The 17,964-nt window shown below is 41.0% G+C and overlaps 1 protein-coding gene across 5 annotated transcripts in view; it reads left to right on the forward strand.

The window, feature by feature from the left end:
* The window catches only part of cadm1a (cell adhesion molecule 1a), a 591,315-nt gene that overhangs the window by 527,324 nt on the left and 46,027 nt on the right, over positions 1–17,964 (forward strand). For 3 of the 5 annotated variants that reach the window (XM_049593071.1, XM_049593070.1, XM_049593073.1), the window contains one exon: positions 15,756–15,788. The exons of the other annotated variants lie outside the window; for them this stretch is intronic. In XM_049593071.1, coding sequence (XP_049449028.1) covers positions 15,756–15,788 — 33 coding nt within the window. The remainder of the gene's footprint in view (positions 1–15,755; positions 15,789–17,964) is intronic. 5 annotated transcript variants of the gene reach the window in all.

The raw sequence follows: 17,964 nt of genomic DNA on the forward strand, positions 1-17,964 counted from the left end.
ACATTCACATGTCTGTCCTACGATATATAAAGAATGACTTGACTTTTTGTTTTGTTTTTTGTTTTTTCAAATTTGGCACAACTGTCGACTTGGATTCATTTTGGTTGTCATAGGTCAATGGTCAAGGTCACTTCAACTTCATCTGTCTTATTCTCGTAAATGTCATACCTCAACAAAAACTTGAGGGTATTTCTTCACATTGGCGACACACCTCCACTTGGACTCAACAATGGAATGATTAGATTTCGGTGATCAGAGGTCAGGGTCACTGTGACCTTGCATGTGTCTCATTCTCGTGAACTTAATACCTCAAGGGAATTTCCTGAGATTGGCACAAACATCTACTTGGACTCAGCAATTAACTGATTAGAATTCATTGATCAAATGTCAAGGTCACTGTGACCTTAAAAATCATGTTTTGGGCCAAAACTCAAAAATTCATACGCAAACTATGACAGAATTTCACACAAACGTCTTATAGGATAAAATGATGAAATTCTAATGTTTTATATCCAAAAAGTCAAAGGTCAACTTCACTGTGACATCATAATGTTCTGCCAAAACACTTTTCTGGCCTTTACTCAACACCATATCTCAGGAACAGAAGGGGAGACATTTGGTCAGATACTGAATTGGTGACTCTAATCTGAGTGAGTGTAAATCATTACAATTCCCTTGTTTGCATGTTATATTTGAACTTTTGGCAGAGCCAGGGGCCCGATGCATAGAGCTCTGTGAAGATTCACGACTAAAGCAGTGTGTGCACACAAAGAAAGAAATATACACATGAATTATGAAGCCACAGGTATACCAAATTCTGTTTTATAAATCTCAGTCGTTGTGTAACTGGGCTCACATACACTAGCTTCATTTACACTCCCACACTTTAGCCATAAATAGATGCAGAAACATCTGAAAACATCTGTTTGCATATTGATATTTGTGCCCTCTTCACCACTCATCAGACCTGTCAAAGAGAGATACAGTTAAGAAGAAGTGCAATTTAGACTTCCACTGTTGCTCTCCAATGGTGCCAGAGGAACAGTTGTCATTACGTGCAACTGTACCAGTAATTCAACATGTTTCTGCAAACCACGGTTGCAGTAAAACCTCAATCATCATTATTATTTAACATCAAACTGATGATCAATGATATGTTCGTAGTGCTGTTGAAACAGAAAACAAAGTCTTACTTCACAATTCAGGATGAAATTAAGAAATGATTAACAGAGATGATGGATAAAATGTAAATAGAATTAATGATAAAATTCACCACTCATTTGCTACAATAATTTTATTGTGGTATTTCCAATTATAACAAGCAGTATATATGTAATGATATAATGATGGCTAAAATGATCAGTCTTGTCACCAAATACAATCATTCTGCTCACACAGGCAGTGTGGCCGGAGCGCAAGCTTGATTCCAGCTTCGTTCTGAACAACCAGAGAGATTGAGATGAGACTGATCTATATTCTCATCCCACTCTGGGAAAAAAGCATGTATTTCCCAAAATTTTTTGACTATGTCTTTAACTCTTAAGCAAATATTATTAACCATTTTTGCAAAACTAGTATCACAGTGTAACTCCTGTGGTAAATAATTGCTCTCTAACAAGTGCATCTAATGCATAAGTATGTATGTGAGGCAATGAACAACTTGTCAATCATTCTCTGACTTCTCTTACTTTCACATTTTTCTTAAGCACAGCCGTTGTAAGGTTGCAAACTTTGCTCATGATGATTCACATCTGTTATGCACAAACGCTCCACAAAACGTTGGTTAACATGGAAACATGACAGATAAAAATAGACTCTGATGGAATGTATACAACCGCATCTATCACAGTCACGATTCAAGAGTAATTACAGCGCTCCACTGCACAGAATGATGTGCCCCCACAAGCTTTTCTACTTTTTCCAAATGAATGTGTGGGTGCGTACAGGTGTTGGGATTCAAAGAACAAATCGTAGGCCAAGGCCTAGCTCGCATAGCAACCCTGTGGCCATCAATACTGCTCATTCACTGCTTTGTTCCCTGAATCCTTTCACGACAGGCCCAGTTAAGTCCCCCCCCTCCTAAACTGCTACTCCATCACAGGAGGAATACAATCATTGCAGATGTAAATAGCAGTGTAAATTCCCTTGACATGGCATGATGGGAAAAACTCAAGCAAACAAATTGCTAAGAAGGCTGTAAATGATGAACCATGGATCCTGGGTTCACTGTGGTAATTCTATGAGTTTGATAATTGTTCTATAACATTTACTCACAGCAGACACAAGAATTGCCTTTTATATGAAACACATCTCTCATTCATAAAGTCAATTATAGATCATACACTAGGTGGGTTGTGGGAAGAGGGTAGCAGTGGGGATGAACAATAACTGAACACGAGCACTTGAAAATTAGGCCCTTTTGAAATAAGCAAATTTTATCTCGCTCTTTCAGAAACAGAACTCGGGGCTATTGTGAGTATAAATCTCCAAAGGGTGTAGATAGAAAACATCACTTTATGCCTCGACTCAGAAATCAGCCTGAGCTCCAAATGCAATCAAAGCCTCTCTGACAGACCGCTCAATTGGAACAAATCTCACGAGGCTGGCAGAAATCACAGGCATTGTGCTTGATTATGCCATCTGATTGGATTAAAGAGAATACCTATCTATGCAGGCTGATTGATAGCTCCTTTGCCTCAGATCAAGGAGTCTAGAGTCTGCACAGGCCCGTTCTGATTATAGCTATCCAGGCTGATTCCCACTCGGATCTATGCTGATTATTCCTAATGCGCCTGCTGAGAATAATAGAGTTACTTTATAGGTAAATAATAATACTGGAGACTTGTATTTTCCGAAGATTACTTGCACAAAATGTATGAATTAGTCAATGAATAAAAGTGAGGCCGAGTAGTTTTTAACTTAGAAGAAGAAATAACACAGTCACAAAAACAAAATTACAAAAGAAAACAAACAAAAGCAATGCAATTTTTCTCAATTTAACTCACTCATGACCTTTGCTGCAACAACCTTATTTGGTTTTGTAAGACCAGTAGTTTATAATGTCACCTAATGTAAACAAAAATAAATGTCCTAATTTGATTATTCCTTGATGTTGCCATTTATTGCCACAGTGCCCACTGTTCAGACTATGTTTCACTGACTACTTTTACATGCACAAAATAATCCGATATTTGACTCCGCAAAAAGAAATTATATTCTTACTAAACTTTTTACATGGCTAATGAAAATGAATTTTCAATTAATATTCACATTCAAACAAGGCCATGCATACACTGGTTAACCTGCTCTAACATGTTGTTTATCACATCAAAATATGTGAAAGTGGAAAACTCGTTGGACCGTGCAAACACAGCCTCCCTCTTTCATTCCCTTAGACACTGTCTTGAAAAAGTCTGTGTTGGGATATTTGTGCATATCAAAAAAAGCTGCTAATATCCACGTCTTTCATAATGTTTAAAAGTAGGTGTTTGCCTTTTCAGCCAGAAATTTGAGCCTTTCTTTTGGGCGTGCATGTCTGCTCTAGCCCTGCGAACCTTAAGCAAGTTAGTTAGTGTACAACGCACAAAGCTGACCGTGAACAGACGAGATGCCATGTGTTGCAAACTGCGGTAACTCTGATTGTGCTGTTTACATGTCCAAAGTATGCTCCTACAACCCAAATAATACTGGCCTGTCCCTTGTCTTAATTGTTCAATGCTACATTCTGTATAAGGACTAATTCATAGTATCCAAATGCAATATGCTGTTTACAGGACTGGTATCAAATTTAGAACATTGTTACATTCAGGATAATAGTGGAATATTAGTTTACATGTGAGTAGCCCATTGTCTCATTTCAACGGTCGCATTTCTGCAGATTCACAAAATGTAATTTCTTGTCATTTGTCAGTTTCTGATTTTGGTTGTGCAAAAATGCATGCAAATCTGTGCTCATTAGATATTGTTTAAAATTCATAATTTAACTGTCTGTTTTCCTGTGCAATGAGGGTTTAATGCAACATTTCCAACCTTTTCTCATTCCAAAGTCGTCAAATACAACCACTTGGTCAGTGATTTCGTCATCAGACATCGATGTAAAAAGCCATCCAAAAACCATCCAACCAACCCAGTCTCACGCTGAAGTCACAGAATACCAGCACTTGGGCAGTGACTTCCAGCGTCAGACCCCGACGAATAAAGCTGTTCTTTCACGCTGGCATGACATGCAGCCAGTCGCTGTTGTTTAATGACAGCCAGCAGCGTCAGGGGGAAACACAAGAGGCCAACAATGTTAGTAAAGGGGGCGGAAGTCCAAGTAGGCTGGGTGGGAGGGGTGGTGTAGGGTTCAGTAGTCTGAGTGGACGGAAGTTCACTGCATAGATCAGCCTCTCATTGGGCGGAACGAGCCACCCGCTGAAGTCCCGCCCTACCACTTCCGGTTGTGTAGCAGTTTTCAACCATTTTCAACACGTCCTTTACTAACTTTTGCGGTGTTTGATCTTGCGGGGATGTAGCCATTTTTCTGCCATGGTTCGCGTCCTGTAGGCGGTATTTTTGTGGGCATGTTACACCAAAACCTGTTTCCCCCGGCAATATTTTTGCAAGCGCACCGTTGCTGTGGCACCGCCCAGAACAATTGTGATTGGTTGAAAGAAATACAAGCAGCCGGGGCGTTTTTTTCTCCAATCTTAAAGTGAGAGTCGGCCCAGCCAGACCTTTCTTTTCTTGAGAAAGGTCTGGTGAGCGAGACTAAGGGTTCAACAACCACAAACTTTCACCTGGGAGGCCAGTGTTCGCTTCCTGTTGTGACTGTAAAGCCAAACTGTGCTCTTTTTTCCTAAACTCAACCACATGCTTGTGTTGGCTAAATGTAACCACGTGCATTTGTTGTTGAAGGGAAAAAAAAATCAATTTGCAGTGTTCTACTAGCGTAACGTTTAGGTGGCGGAAGTCTGAGAAGGTTGGGAGGGGTGGTGGATGGGTCCAACAACCACCAACTTTCACCCAGGAGGCCAGTATTCGCTTCCTGTTGTGACTGTAAAGCCAAACCCTATTGTTTTTTCCTAAACCTAACTGCGTGTGTTCATTGTTGACGGGAAAAATCATCAATTTGCAGTGTTGTACCGACGTAGTGTGTTTATTTCAAAAGAGACTGTACGCAAACTGTACATTTCCTGTGAAAACAGAAGTGTACATTAAAAACAGACAATGCATATAACAGGCTGAAGTTGACACGGCGTCCCAGAACGTCAACAGAGGCACCCAGGGTACCTTGCACTTTGTGTATCAATGTGGAAAGTCCATGACCAAAGGATATATGTGACGAGGTCGGAGTGAGAATGTGACTACTTGTGTTTCTCTCCCATCACATTACATAGTGGCAATGTTTCTGTGTTCCCAATATCAATTATTACTGTGCCAAGTGCAGTATTATCATAACCAGTTGAAACGATTGCATAATTAAGACCCAAGTTTCACTGCAATCTCTGATATAAAAGTGTTAAATGCTTGAGCACTGATGCTCATTCTTTACCTTGGGAACAGAATGTGTGACAAACTCAGCTCTCAGCCACACCTCGCAGTCTGGAGTATGGAACATTGGCTATGTAGAAACAAAATGGCAATTTCTAATCGTATTATATGCTATCTCTGAGTCTGCCTTCCACTCTACAGCCACCTCCATACTTCGTGACTTCAAGATTCAAATAATTCCATCGAAGTAAAATACTAAAAATCACTGCGCAGTATGTTGGCAAGTTATTTCAGTCCCTTATGAACAGGACTTACGTTGAGATGTGTGGGCTCCACCTGATAAAGCAAACCTCACGTCTGCAGTGCCAATATTTTCAGGTTAAAACAACCCACTTACAGTTTCTGCCAGATGTCCTCTCTTTGCTTTCAACTATCAGGGGCATTCCATTATTACTGTGTATATAGATTGAAGGCAGCAGACTCACATGGCCATAATTCGCTCTGCCAGTTGATTTCATTTACCCACAGTGTGCCGCCCACTGCCAAATGAATCTATCAGAGTAGGATTTTTTTTTTTTTTTTTTTTTTATCAGTTACCCATTAGAGGGACAGAATAGAGCACTTTAAAAAAAAATCTATTAGAGACCTCAACACATGGCTCTTAAGTGCTTGGCAGGGTTTAGAAAGTGACATGGGGAAATGACTAAATTGCTATTTTCACGACTAAATAAATTTCTAAATGGAGATATCTTGCTGACCACCTTCTTCAATTAGGAATTATTATTAATTTCCATTTACAGTCTCCTGTTTCTTATGTTTGTTTTCTTATATTTCTCCAAACACCTTTCAGGAACTGAATATTTCTCCTTTTTTCTTTTAGTATCCTCTGCTTTGCTGTCCATATTCTTTTTTTTATGCCATTTCTGTGTCAATGTGAAGAAAGATTTTCCTTGGAAAGCAACATTTTGTGCTGCACACTCTCCTTAGGGGCAGCAGTCTATTATCTTTTTAGTGGTAGTCGGTCCAACAGGAGGTCTTTTGTGAAACACGAGCCGACCCCAAAAGTACAAACGCACCGTTGTCTTTGTAGGGATTCAGCATTCATCCTCCCACATATCTCTCTCATTACCTCACCTCTCTCTCCTCCATCAACACAATATGACTAATCATCCCCCAATTCAGCACACTGCGGAATGAACAATGCCACGTAATCCCTGAATGAAGAAAAGAGATAATAAATGTGGACCTTGTGCAAATAAAACAATCAGGCGGCAGGCTAGCATTACTTTTAATTGATGAAGGACCATAAACAGTGCTGACAACCAATTCATTTAACCCACACTACAGACAGGACAACAAAACAGGCAAGGGGAAGGGAAGAGAAACAATTATCTATTACATTTGTCTGGGTCTTAAATTACATAAACACCATCTGGTGAAGTGACTTAGGAATCTTGTGAATTTAGATGTGCCTCCACCTCACATTCTCCAGACTAACACATGCACACAATGTGCCAGATAATGTGTGATATTGTTCTCACTTTGCTCGGTTTGATTCCTTGTCCATTTTGAAATTGGAGCAGCCAGCTATAACTAATTTGATTAAGGTCAATAGCAACACAATAAGTGGCATCATGTGACGTACAGCCCAAAGAGAGAGTCAATGATATTGTTGCACTCAGCATCATGGAAAACACTAGTCTGGAGCCCAACTCATCTTCTTAATGTGGAGGTATATTGTCTTCTGGAGGTATTACTGCACTCCACAATGGCCAAAAGCAGATGAAGCTCGTAAAGAAGGGCCAAGAGGTAATCAGCCTCACAATATCTGGAAAGTACCACTAGTGAAGACAGATCTGCAACTATTGACTCAGTATTTACACATTTATCCATATTTATACGACCTTTCAGCTCCTAGAATGCATGAAGTGAGTTAAAATGTGTTCAAATAACTGCTGAATTGTGCCTATACATCCTGTATTTGACACTGTTATTTTATTAACTCTTTGTAGTCATAGGTTCTTAGGCACAACAGTGCTTTGAGGTAAATTCACAACACATTCTCACTCTGAATTCGACACACATCGACATTTGGTCATGGACTGTTCACATCGAGATATGACATGCAAGGTACCCTGAGTGCATCGGTTGTTGACGTTCTAGGGCGCCTTGTCAGCTTGTGCCTGTTACACGCATTGTCCGTTTTCAAAACACACTTCTGTTAGATAGGGACAGTTTGCATACAGTCTTATTCAAAATAAACGCAATACGTTGGTATAACAACGTAAATTGACGTTTTTTTGCTTCAACAACGAACGCACGTGGTTAGGTTTATGAAAAAAGAACAGGGTTTGGCTTTACAGTCACGACAGGAAGCGAACACTGCCCCCACCACGTGAAAGTCTGTGGTTGTTGGATCAACCACCACGCCTCCCAAACTTCTCAGACTTCCGGCACCTTAACTTTTGTTGTTGCCCCGCTGCTTTTCCCCCTGACAGCACCAGGTGCTACTAAGCAGTAACAGCTACCAGCTGTATATAGTGTTGACATGAAAGGACGGCTTTTTTCATCGATCACTGACCAAGCTCCAGATTTCAACGACTTTGGAGTGAGACTGGGTTGAGAGCCACCCAGTATTAGGGATGGGCGATATTGCCAAAATCTTCAATCACGGTATATGTGATTTTATATTAACTGTATGTATCATGATGCAGTAATTGTTCTGTAAATTGAATTAACACACTGCCTAAATTATAATACAGGTTTCTGTATTTACAACTTCACTCTCCTTCACATTTGCCCCAAACCGCTTTACCTTTCGAGGCAGTTTGATACGCAAGATTGCGAGTTCACACACCCAATTTGAATGTTGTCACTGCAGTACATTGGCATGAGCAGTAGTGTAGTGGAGGGTATACACAGGTGTATGAGATATACCCACCTCTTTCTCCGGATGTTTACAGTATACCCACCTATCAGCCAAAAAGCCATTGGAAAATATAGGAGAGTATATCTACATCTACCTAGTAGTATACTCACCTTATCAACTAGCACTACGCTACTGGTTATCAGTAGTGGTTATCAGCATTATAGATATACGTTAGAAGGCTCCTGCTACACAGACGAGTAGGACTGCAACTAATTATTTATTGTTGATCAGTGATTTGGTCTATAAAATGTCAGAAAATGGTGAATGACACTGTTTTCCAAAGCCCAAAACGACGTCCTCAAATGTCTTGTTTTGTCCACAACCCAAAGATTTTCAGAAGAAAACCGAAAGTATTCACATATAAAAAGCTGGAATCAGAGAAAATTACTGAAACTGATTTATCGATTATTAAATCAGTTGATGATTAATTTAATTGTTGACAACTAATCGATTAATTGATGAATCACTGCAGCTCTCCCGACAATTATGTGTAGAATGCGGTCATCGGCCATTAAACTGCCATGTTTCTTGTTACGCCCCGACATGTATATGAGCTGACTTTGTCACTGAGAGGTGGAGGGGATGGTGGATGGCATGATATATTGGCGAGACGGCTGCCAAGCTGCAGACTGCTGTTCGAGACCAACAAGCAAAAACACCAGTCGTTCATTAGCGAGACATCAAGGCGTTTTCAGTAGCATTTGTGCCACCAAACATGAGTATTTGAAGCCACAACATAATCTTTACCCAACCATAATCAAGTGTTTTTTGCCTAAACCATAACCACATGTTAACCAAAGCACAGTTGAAACATGAAGAAACGTGTAGTTTCAACTATTTAATAAGGTGATAACAGCATTCTGAACATGCTCGTCAGTGTAGCAGGAGCCTTCTGACCTCTAGTGATATTGCTGATAACCAATACTAAAGCTTATTTAAAAGAGTAATAACATTTAAAATGGGTGGATCACATGAGAATCACTAGTACGCTACATAACCTACCTGGAATAGCTCTCAAGGTAGAAACATCATGGCCAAATCTCTACCAGCAGACTCACTTACACTGTTGCACAGTATGTACTGTCATTTTGCCCAAACCTATTCAGTATTATATTCAAGGATTTCGGTTTGGACCAACTAAAGATTTCCATCTCTAAGACACAATTGACAAACCAGGTTCTGTTATACAGTTTGCTCTTACATTTAAGATTATGTTTTGTTGTTTGGTTGCAGAGTTTGCCTCAGTCCCATGTTAAAGTGGCAAAAAACAATTGATCAACAACAAAAATGATAAGTCAGTCTCAGCTTTTAGCTCCTCAGGACTCAGAAATGGAGTTTCTTTCTGGCTGCACTGTTTTTCACCACATTCAACAGTTGTTACAGAGAGAAATCTATTGTTGAAGAGAAAGAGGTACCAGCTTCTCTATCAACAGAGCTCTGTGGGGGACGGCAAAATGCTGGGAAATGTAGGAAATCACAAACTAAAGCCAAAGTAGAGAAGGCAGGTTAGAGAAAGTGGATCCAACAAAAAAGTAATCTAGCTGCCAGCGGGGACACCCAGCAGCCTGTTGGCATTTTCAGCACCACAGGGTTCCACCTAATCCATTTCTGCCAATACAATTATGATTGGCATGCCGTTATCTCTGCATGTTGAGCTGGATGTCATGTCACAGTGAGTCACCAAAGGGCTCATGGGAAGCGTGGCAACTAGTAATGGAGCTGATGTGCCCGCATCATGTCTGTGAATGTCAGTGAGGACACTGCCGATGTCTCAGTTGACCTGTGAAGCCAGAGATGGTGGATGAGGAGGAGGCTGCTCAAAAATGGACAGGCAATCACTCAGCAGCAGACATATTGAATGGTCCCACATGGCTGCCACCCACAGTGTAATGAGGGTTACCAGGCCATGCTGCCTTTCTGTTGACTGAAGCTTACAAGGACAGAGGCTTCATTTTACATTTTGATGCCAATGAACACCAGTGCAGCCATGACATGGCTGCTGGGCTGTTCTGTTGAAAAATGTCAAATCCCATGGAAATAAAAATCCACCAGTCAGCCATTTCCCCATTTTCATTTAAAATATATGGCCTTGCAACACATCCTCACTCCCAGCTCATCATATACTGACGCTTGGTCAGTGGCCCTACTCAAGGTACCCTCCAGTGTCAGTTTCGGATGCTCAGGGATGGCCTGGCAGTTTTTGCACCTTACATGCATTGTGTCTTTTCAAAATAAACTTCCATTTTCACAGGAAATGCGTAGTCTTCTTTCAAAATAAACTTAGAATGTATGTAAAAATGCTTTAGGTTTACTTTCTTAATTTTAGGGAACCAAAGCATGGGGTTAAGTTTAGAAGAAAATCATGGTTCGACTTGAAATAAGTACATTTTTCAGTAATGCAATATAGCACCGCATGACATGCATCACATTTATCACATGACACACACAACTAGCAAAGTATGCTACACATACTAGCACACTGTGTTGTTATTTAAATAATTAAATTGACTTTTTGGTGTCACACAGGGAGAGATTTTTGTTCCATCCACCGTCCTCTTGTCTGTCCCATGTGGATTTTCTCACTCTTTATAGTACGGAAGTTGCTTAAAGCAAGCAAGTCAAAAAATGCCACTGCTTGGAGTGAGTCAGTCCACTGCTTAAGTGTGCCTTGGTATGTCAGTAGCCCCTTTTACACTGCCAGACACACAGAGGCGGAATGGCGAGTTGATCCGAGGTAGCCACGTGCAAGCCACTGGCGGTGGATAAACAGGAAACAGCTGATAGCAGGAATTAGCGAGCAGCTAGTAGCAAGAGGGAAACACAAACCAAAAGTAGGCAGGCGGCATTTTGCCGCACTCCCCGATTTTGTTTTTATACTGCCAATGCTGAAAAAAGACTGATTGGGCTTACCTGCAAATTTGCACAATTGATGCCGAGGACAACAGACAAAGCTCCAGCATTTGACGAGTTGGGAGTGAGAACAGGTTGGGCCGTTCTCAATTTCTATTCCAGACTGTTCTCATTTCTAAGTTGTCAAATTGATTGATTCGAGTGATTTTGGCGTTAGACACCGACACCAAAAGCCACCTTTAGCAGTGGTATGATATGCCTCCAGGTGGCGTCAGTTTGTAGCACGGCCGACCAGAACCTTCTGTGGTGTTAGCTACATGGCCTCTGTTGTGGCAGTATGACAAGTGGCTGGACAGCGTCAGTTTAAAATGCTGCCAAAAATAATGTGATACAAGTTCCTATAGGGTGACTGGGAGGGAAGGTGGATGGGTCCAACAAACCCCGAACTTTCACCCAGGAGCCAAGCGTTCACTTCCGTATGAATGTAGAACTAAACTATGATGGATTTTTTTTCTGAACATAATCACGTGCTTTTGCTGACTTCCCAGTGTTGGTTGTGGTGTCCCGGAACGTCAACAGCAGATGCAGGAGGATATCTAGTGTGTAATATGTAGACATCAAAGTCCACTGACACAGCGGTGATATGTGACATGATGGGATGAGAACGTGTTGTGTATTCTTGTCTGTACTTGTGTTCATGTGGACCCAACTACTGCAAGTCTTCATTTTCAAGTGCGATAATAAGTGTTTTATCGCCAACCAATTTCTTTAAGACAGCTTTGGAATTAACCCTTTACATTCTGGTCAGTTTATCAAAGTAATGCCCTCTCGCAAATGTGAATTTCAGAGAGGTGAGATAGACCAGCAAGTGAGATACCATGGTCATCATCAGGGAGAACCGTCTCCTCTAAGCAAGTCATTCAATAATTCACAAGTGGCACTGACTATTTTCTTTTGATCGAACTGCAATTGGAGTCAACATCAAATATTTGTTGCCAAATTAGCTTGGCTGAAGGTAACACTAAGGCAGGTAGAGCTGTATAACAACCCCAATGTGCTTGTGGCTCCTCACATGTAAAGATCTTCACATGCTTATTAATCAAAACAATTTTAGGCACTGCAGATTTGACTCAACATTTGATTGGTTTTATTATAAATACACATTACAGTGAGGATACCTTCAAAACACAACTATAGAGTCTTTAAATAGAAAACCACCCTCTTCTCTTCAGGGCTGCCATGATGTCGAGCAAAAACAAAATAGGCAATTCCAGGAATCCTGTTGTGCCTGAAAGAATGTCAGCACAATTAATATGCAACTGTAAATATCACCCATTATTGATAACTGCTCAGTTGGCTTCCTGTTTGTTACATTAGAGCCAGAACAGGTAAATTGGTGAGCTGCAGCTCTTAATTACTGTGGAAAGCAAAGTAATTACAGATCTATAAGCTTGTCACAGTGCGATCTTTATTACTTGTCACTTGAACACAATGCTTTTGTCTGTGCTGGGATCCTTTAATCAGAATCCAGTATGTTGATTGGGCTGTTTCATATATGCTTTATTGATTAGCCTTGTGGCAAAGGTTAGTAATGTAAACTAGCTGGCTAATCTGGATTCAAGCTTGAAGCAGTTGTTTAAGTAAGTTTTCCTCAACAAAATATGCTAAGAAACTGTCCATGTAAGGACTGGCCTGTGGCGTTATTTAGCACTGACATCACTCAACTACTCGAGGACCTTGTAGAGAAATGGGTCCCCAGAGACCTCTGTAATTCTGAGATGGACTCAAAACAGTCTCACCTTGTGAGATCGTTCCCCGCACCCTGAGCCTGTGGCAGCGGAGCTGAGGTGTTGCACTAGCCTATAAACTGCTCCCTGAACAATTACACACACTGAGCATCATTCTCTCTCTTACACAAACATCTGTCTGCGTCTTAATAGCTTTTCCGGCACTTTCCTCGTGTCTCCACTGAGACAGAAGGCCAAAATAACGTAAGGCACACTAATGTACATTTAGCTTCTTGGAATGACATTGCAGCTGTTGAAACTGTCTTTATTGAACATGATCTGTTTTGATGTCTTTTTCATGCCCGTATTCCAGAGTTGACCAAATGTCGCTTTTATCATTTTAAAATTAATTTCAGCACTTTTACTGTGTGTTAAAAGTTGACACTTTGATGCAGACACACTTTGATAAACACTTAGAAAGCAATGCTTTCGGACAAGCCCCATTTGTCGGTGGCAAGCGTCTCCCTCAGAAGTGTTTTTAAAAGGCATATGTTTCCTCCAGCACAGCATTTCACTCTCAGCAAGGCGTGATCCCTGCTTCTGTTTCCCTGGAGTGCAGTAGTCTGCTGCCTCATTGTAACTGTTATAGTACATCATAGCTACACACCTGGTCTGGCTGTGACTTGTCTCTGTTTTGTGCGTTGGTAAGATCTGATATAAAATCAACCTGATCAGTGCAGCCAGTCTCACTGCTTGTATTTGCAGTAAGTCTCAAACAGCCTCAAATCTGCAGTTATGTTCTGAATCTAATAGAACATATTTCTTCCTATAATATACCTACCTACAAACTTTTTTTTGCATTCAATGTTCAAAATTTAAGATGTGAATACAATTCAACATTAAATGTTTCTGGAAACTACAGATTTGTTTACATGTTATCACTGTGCATAGTGGAAACACTGGACCAGGGGCGATTGCTCTGAGACAAGGGAGGCTTAACTTCCCCTAAAATTTCATAGAAGAAATGGTCAAATATGCACTATTGAATTGATTTACAATACATTAAACATCCGCTAGGATGCGTTTCACATCACGACTTTGATGTTCAAATGTCAGCTGTTTATCACCACTGTTCAAACACGACCGCCCTGTCATACATTCTCATGTCAGCACGGTGGGCGCGGAGCCTCCAAGCATTCTTATGAGACAGTGCTGAGCAGGTTTTTTTCATGCAGCAAAGCGAGACGGTCATTGGATAAATGCGACAAAATCGTCACTTCCAGGGAGGCTCAGCTTCCCTGGGACCTAACGGAGTGGTAGGTGGGAGAGAACGCTCGGTGTATGCGTGATGATTGGAGGAATTGTCTAAAAGGCGGAACCCCTTTGTGATTGACAGCGCTTTGGAAATACACACCGGCGTCGACACAGCAGCGACATGACAGACAAAAACAATGGCTTTTTGTGGCACTATCCCCTGCGACAAGTCATCACAAAACACACAGGTTTGGAGCCTCAACATTTGCTGTAAAAACAGCAACAGGTCCCTAAAAAACACTCATGTTTGGAGCCTAAAAGCAAATCTAAACAAAATAATGACTCACTAAAACACAACTGCTTTTGTTGGTAACTTGGTCTCGAGCAGTAGCCCGCAGCTCAGCAGCTGTCTCAGCTAGGTAGCACTTCATCCACCCTCCGCTGACAAAGTCACCTCATGTATTACATCACTTTAGAAACTTCAATATAATATGTGTAAAACGTGCAAATGTTACATGCTTGTGGTTTGTAGAAACATATGTTCCTAACATTTTCTTTTGGTGAGTGGGCTGGATAAAAACACTCTCAAAATTCAACCAGCTTTTAAGAGAAACTGGAATTGTTGTACTTAACTTTCCTCTTGACCAGCTGTGGTGCTGACAGCAGCACAGATGTAACATCTAAGGAGACATGAAGGTTTTGGACAGAGTGAAAACATGCTTCAAACCAAGTGTTTGTCAGATGTCATCCAACAGCATCTGAAACCCCTTTTCTGAAACATGCAGTCTGACATCTAAAACATTCATGCGTCTGGTGGACATCTGCACACTAGCTGCAATAGCACCTGATCTCCTCCTGCTAGTGCAAGCGCTTAAGTGTAAGGTCACAACTGTACATTTAAAATGAAAACTAGATGTTTAAAGGTAAAATTCATCAAAGCATGTTTGTGAATATATCATCATACCAAGTCGTTTGCACCACTGAACACTGTTACTTTGTCAAAACTTAACTTGAGTCGTTGCCATACCAAATATTCACATTGTAAATATGTGGTGAAGTGTTTTCCAAGTCATACACTGTTACATCAGGACAGCTGCACAGTTATTTCCTCTTGATAGTTTGTCTTTTCTCCACACCAAAGCTGCCTAAAGCACATGATAATAGTCTTGTCCATATCTCTTCAACCAGTAGCCCCCCTCCCCTCTGAGTGGAACGTCCAGCCTGTGCAGTGGGAAGTGTGTTTGTGTGCGTGTGTGTGTTGGCGTGCGTATGTGTGTGTTTGTGTGTAAGCTTATGTTTATCTCTGCACTGCCTTTGGTTCCCTTTGATTTCCCTTAAGCCTTATGTCTTTTGTCATGTTCTGGTCTTCTGAATGCTTGCTTATGGGTGTCATTTGTTTTCTCCCCCTGCCCCGCTCCCTCCCTGCCTCCTCCCCCCTCCCCCATTTCTCCTTTATTTGCATGCTGTTCCTCCTGTTCCACACCTCCCTCCTCAACTGCCATGTCCTCTCCTTGTGTGCTCAGACACTGCGCCCAGCACTGAACCTGCAGCTCATGGTTGGTATCTCTACTTTCCTCTTTATGTCTCTCTTTTTCTTTTTTTTTTTGAACTTGTATCCTTTCTCTGCAGCATGCCTACTTTTACTGTTGCAAAGTTGACAGCTGTGCCAGGCTGCCCAGCCTGGAAATGTCAGCTATGTGCCTGGCGTCAGTCATGTATTGATCCAACAGACCTGTCTTTTGAGGCCACAGAGCATCTGCCAAGGAGCAGGCAGACTACGTTTTATTTTTGTTGCATTAATTGTGCCACAAAGATATATTTATATCATTTACTGTCACTGCATAGATCCAGACATTACATAAACACCCTGTTTAAAAAAAACAGAAGCTTCTCATTCTCCTTGCTGGAACTACACATGTGAAATGGTTGCACCAAGCAACCAATTACAGTGGTTCCCTGAAGGTGCCACAGAGGAATAAAACCCGCTCTGAGGCCAGGACTGATTATATCAACAGCATGAGACGATTCTGTGTGGAGGCAAAAATAGACCTCATTTTCTGGTTTTCATTAATTTGAATGAAGATGATACGCATCATTTTCTCATTTTGCCTAATTTGCATCCTTTTTTTCATCTTTTTGTGGCAGCAGTTTTGTAATTTGTGTGAACAAATTCATGAGCTTGTGGCCACAAACTTTCTATTAAGCATGTGCTCAGTTTTCTCCTTCAGGAAGTTTTAAGCAGACCTCGTTCCCTTGCTATAATGATCAAATTAGGGGCTTCAGAAAATGTGCCACGCGCACCTATTAACCTTCTGTTTGTGGCTGCTTAGTTAAACGCAATCACATACAGAAATATGCAGAAGGTTTCATATAGGTAGACAAAACAAATGCACCTGTCAGATTACCCCAAACCAAGAAGAACCTTTGGGTCCCCTGAGGGTTTGAGCGCATTTTGCCGGTATGGTAATCCAGCCTTGCTTGCCATAAAAAATTACATTTACATGATTTTATTGCTCGGTTACTTGTTTATTTTCAATGAATGGTCAGATTTGATCAAAATTAAAGATAGGGCCAGATGGGCTCAGTGATTGCCGAGGCGTGCGAGTTGTAAACAACTCAAGTGTTTTAGAGAAAACAGCCAGCCTATCTTTTTAAATGATAAAGTTTGATGACTCATACTTCCCAGGGGGGTCCGTTTAAAAATGGTCCAGGCATTTGACATGGACAGGTTTCTGCTCTTCTCACTCAGTTTGAATTATTTTTTCGCAATTTATGTCCTGAGTCATCTGACCTCTTGTGCTGCAGATTTTACAATTAGATTTGCTATTTAAGATGGAGTGCACGAGTGAGGTATCCATTTGACATTATAGTCAGAATCAAATCTCTGGTGACATTTTTATCCTTATGTAACCCAAAAACAATTTAAATAATAACTATAGAAATGAGGATCTGTATTAAAATGGTATTTTACTGCACAGGAAGTGTTTTATTATTAACAGTGTTTAAATGTCGTGCATATAGAATTGATTCCTTCAGACACATTAAGGTAAAAGCTATTTCCCCTTTCCATCGCTCATGCAAGTTCTTTTACTGCCAACTGTGAGTGTTAAATTCAGTAGAACTGCAGACTGGAGCTGTAAATGAAGATCACTACGTAATCTTTCATTTGAATGTGGATTACCACCATAATCGCTCTGGCTGTGTGTGCCAGCCCATTCTCCAGAAGAAAATGTTGGCATTGTATGCTTCTGCAATCCACCAAGAAGTTATATTTGCATGTTTCATATGTATCTTATCAACATTTACAGGGTACAACCTTGGCAAGATACCCACAGAGCTGCAGACCACTGTTAAAGATCAACAAACAACAACACTGGTTGCGATTTAGTGAGTCATTGCTGTGGTTGCAGTGGATCAGTAGGCACCAGACATGGGTGTTTTGCAGCAACCCGTCACTGTTTTTCCAGCGGGGACAGTCAGTGGCATGAAAATTGGTTGTTTATTCTGTTTCCTGCTGGGAATGCTCCACCAGGACATGATCTTTTTCCTTCCTCCACATGTTGACTACAGCATTGTTGAAGCCAACCCGGTCTTACTATGAAGTCATCGAAATCCGGCGCTTGGGCAGTAACTGAGTGTAAGATGGATCAGCAGTTTGCCGCGGCAACTGCAATGATGCATGATCCAGACTGTTGAGATGACGCATTCAATTTACCGGTCCATCATACGTCC

This window comes from Epinephelus fuscoguttatus, linkage group LG12 (assembly GCF_011397635.1).
Source record: "Epinephelus fuscoguttatus linkage group LG12, E.fuscoguttatus.final_Chr_v1".
NCBI lineage: Eukaryota > Metazoa > Chordata > Actinopteri > Perciformes > Serranidae > Epinephelus > Epinephelus fuscoguttatus.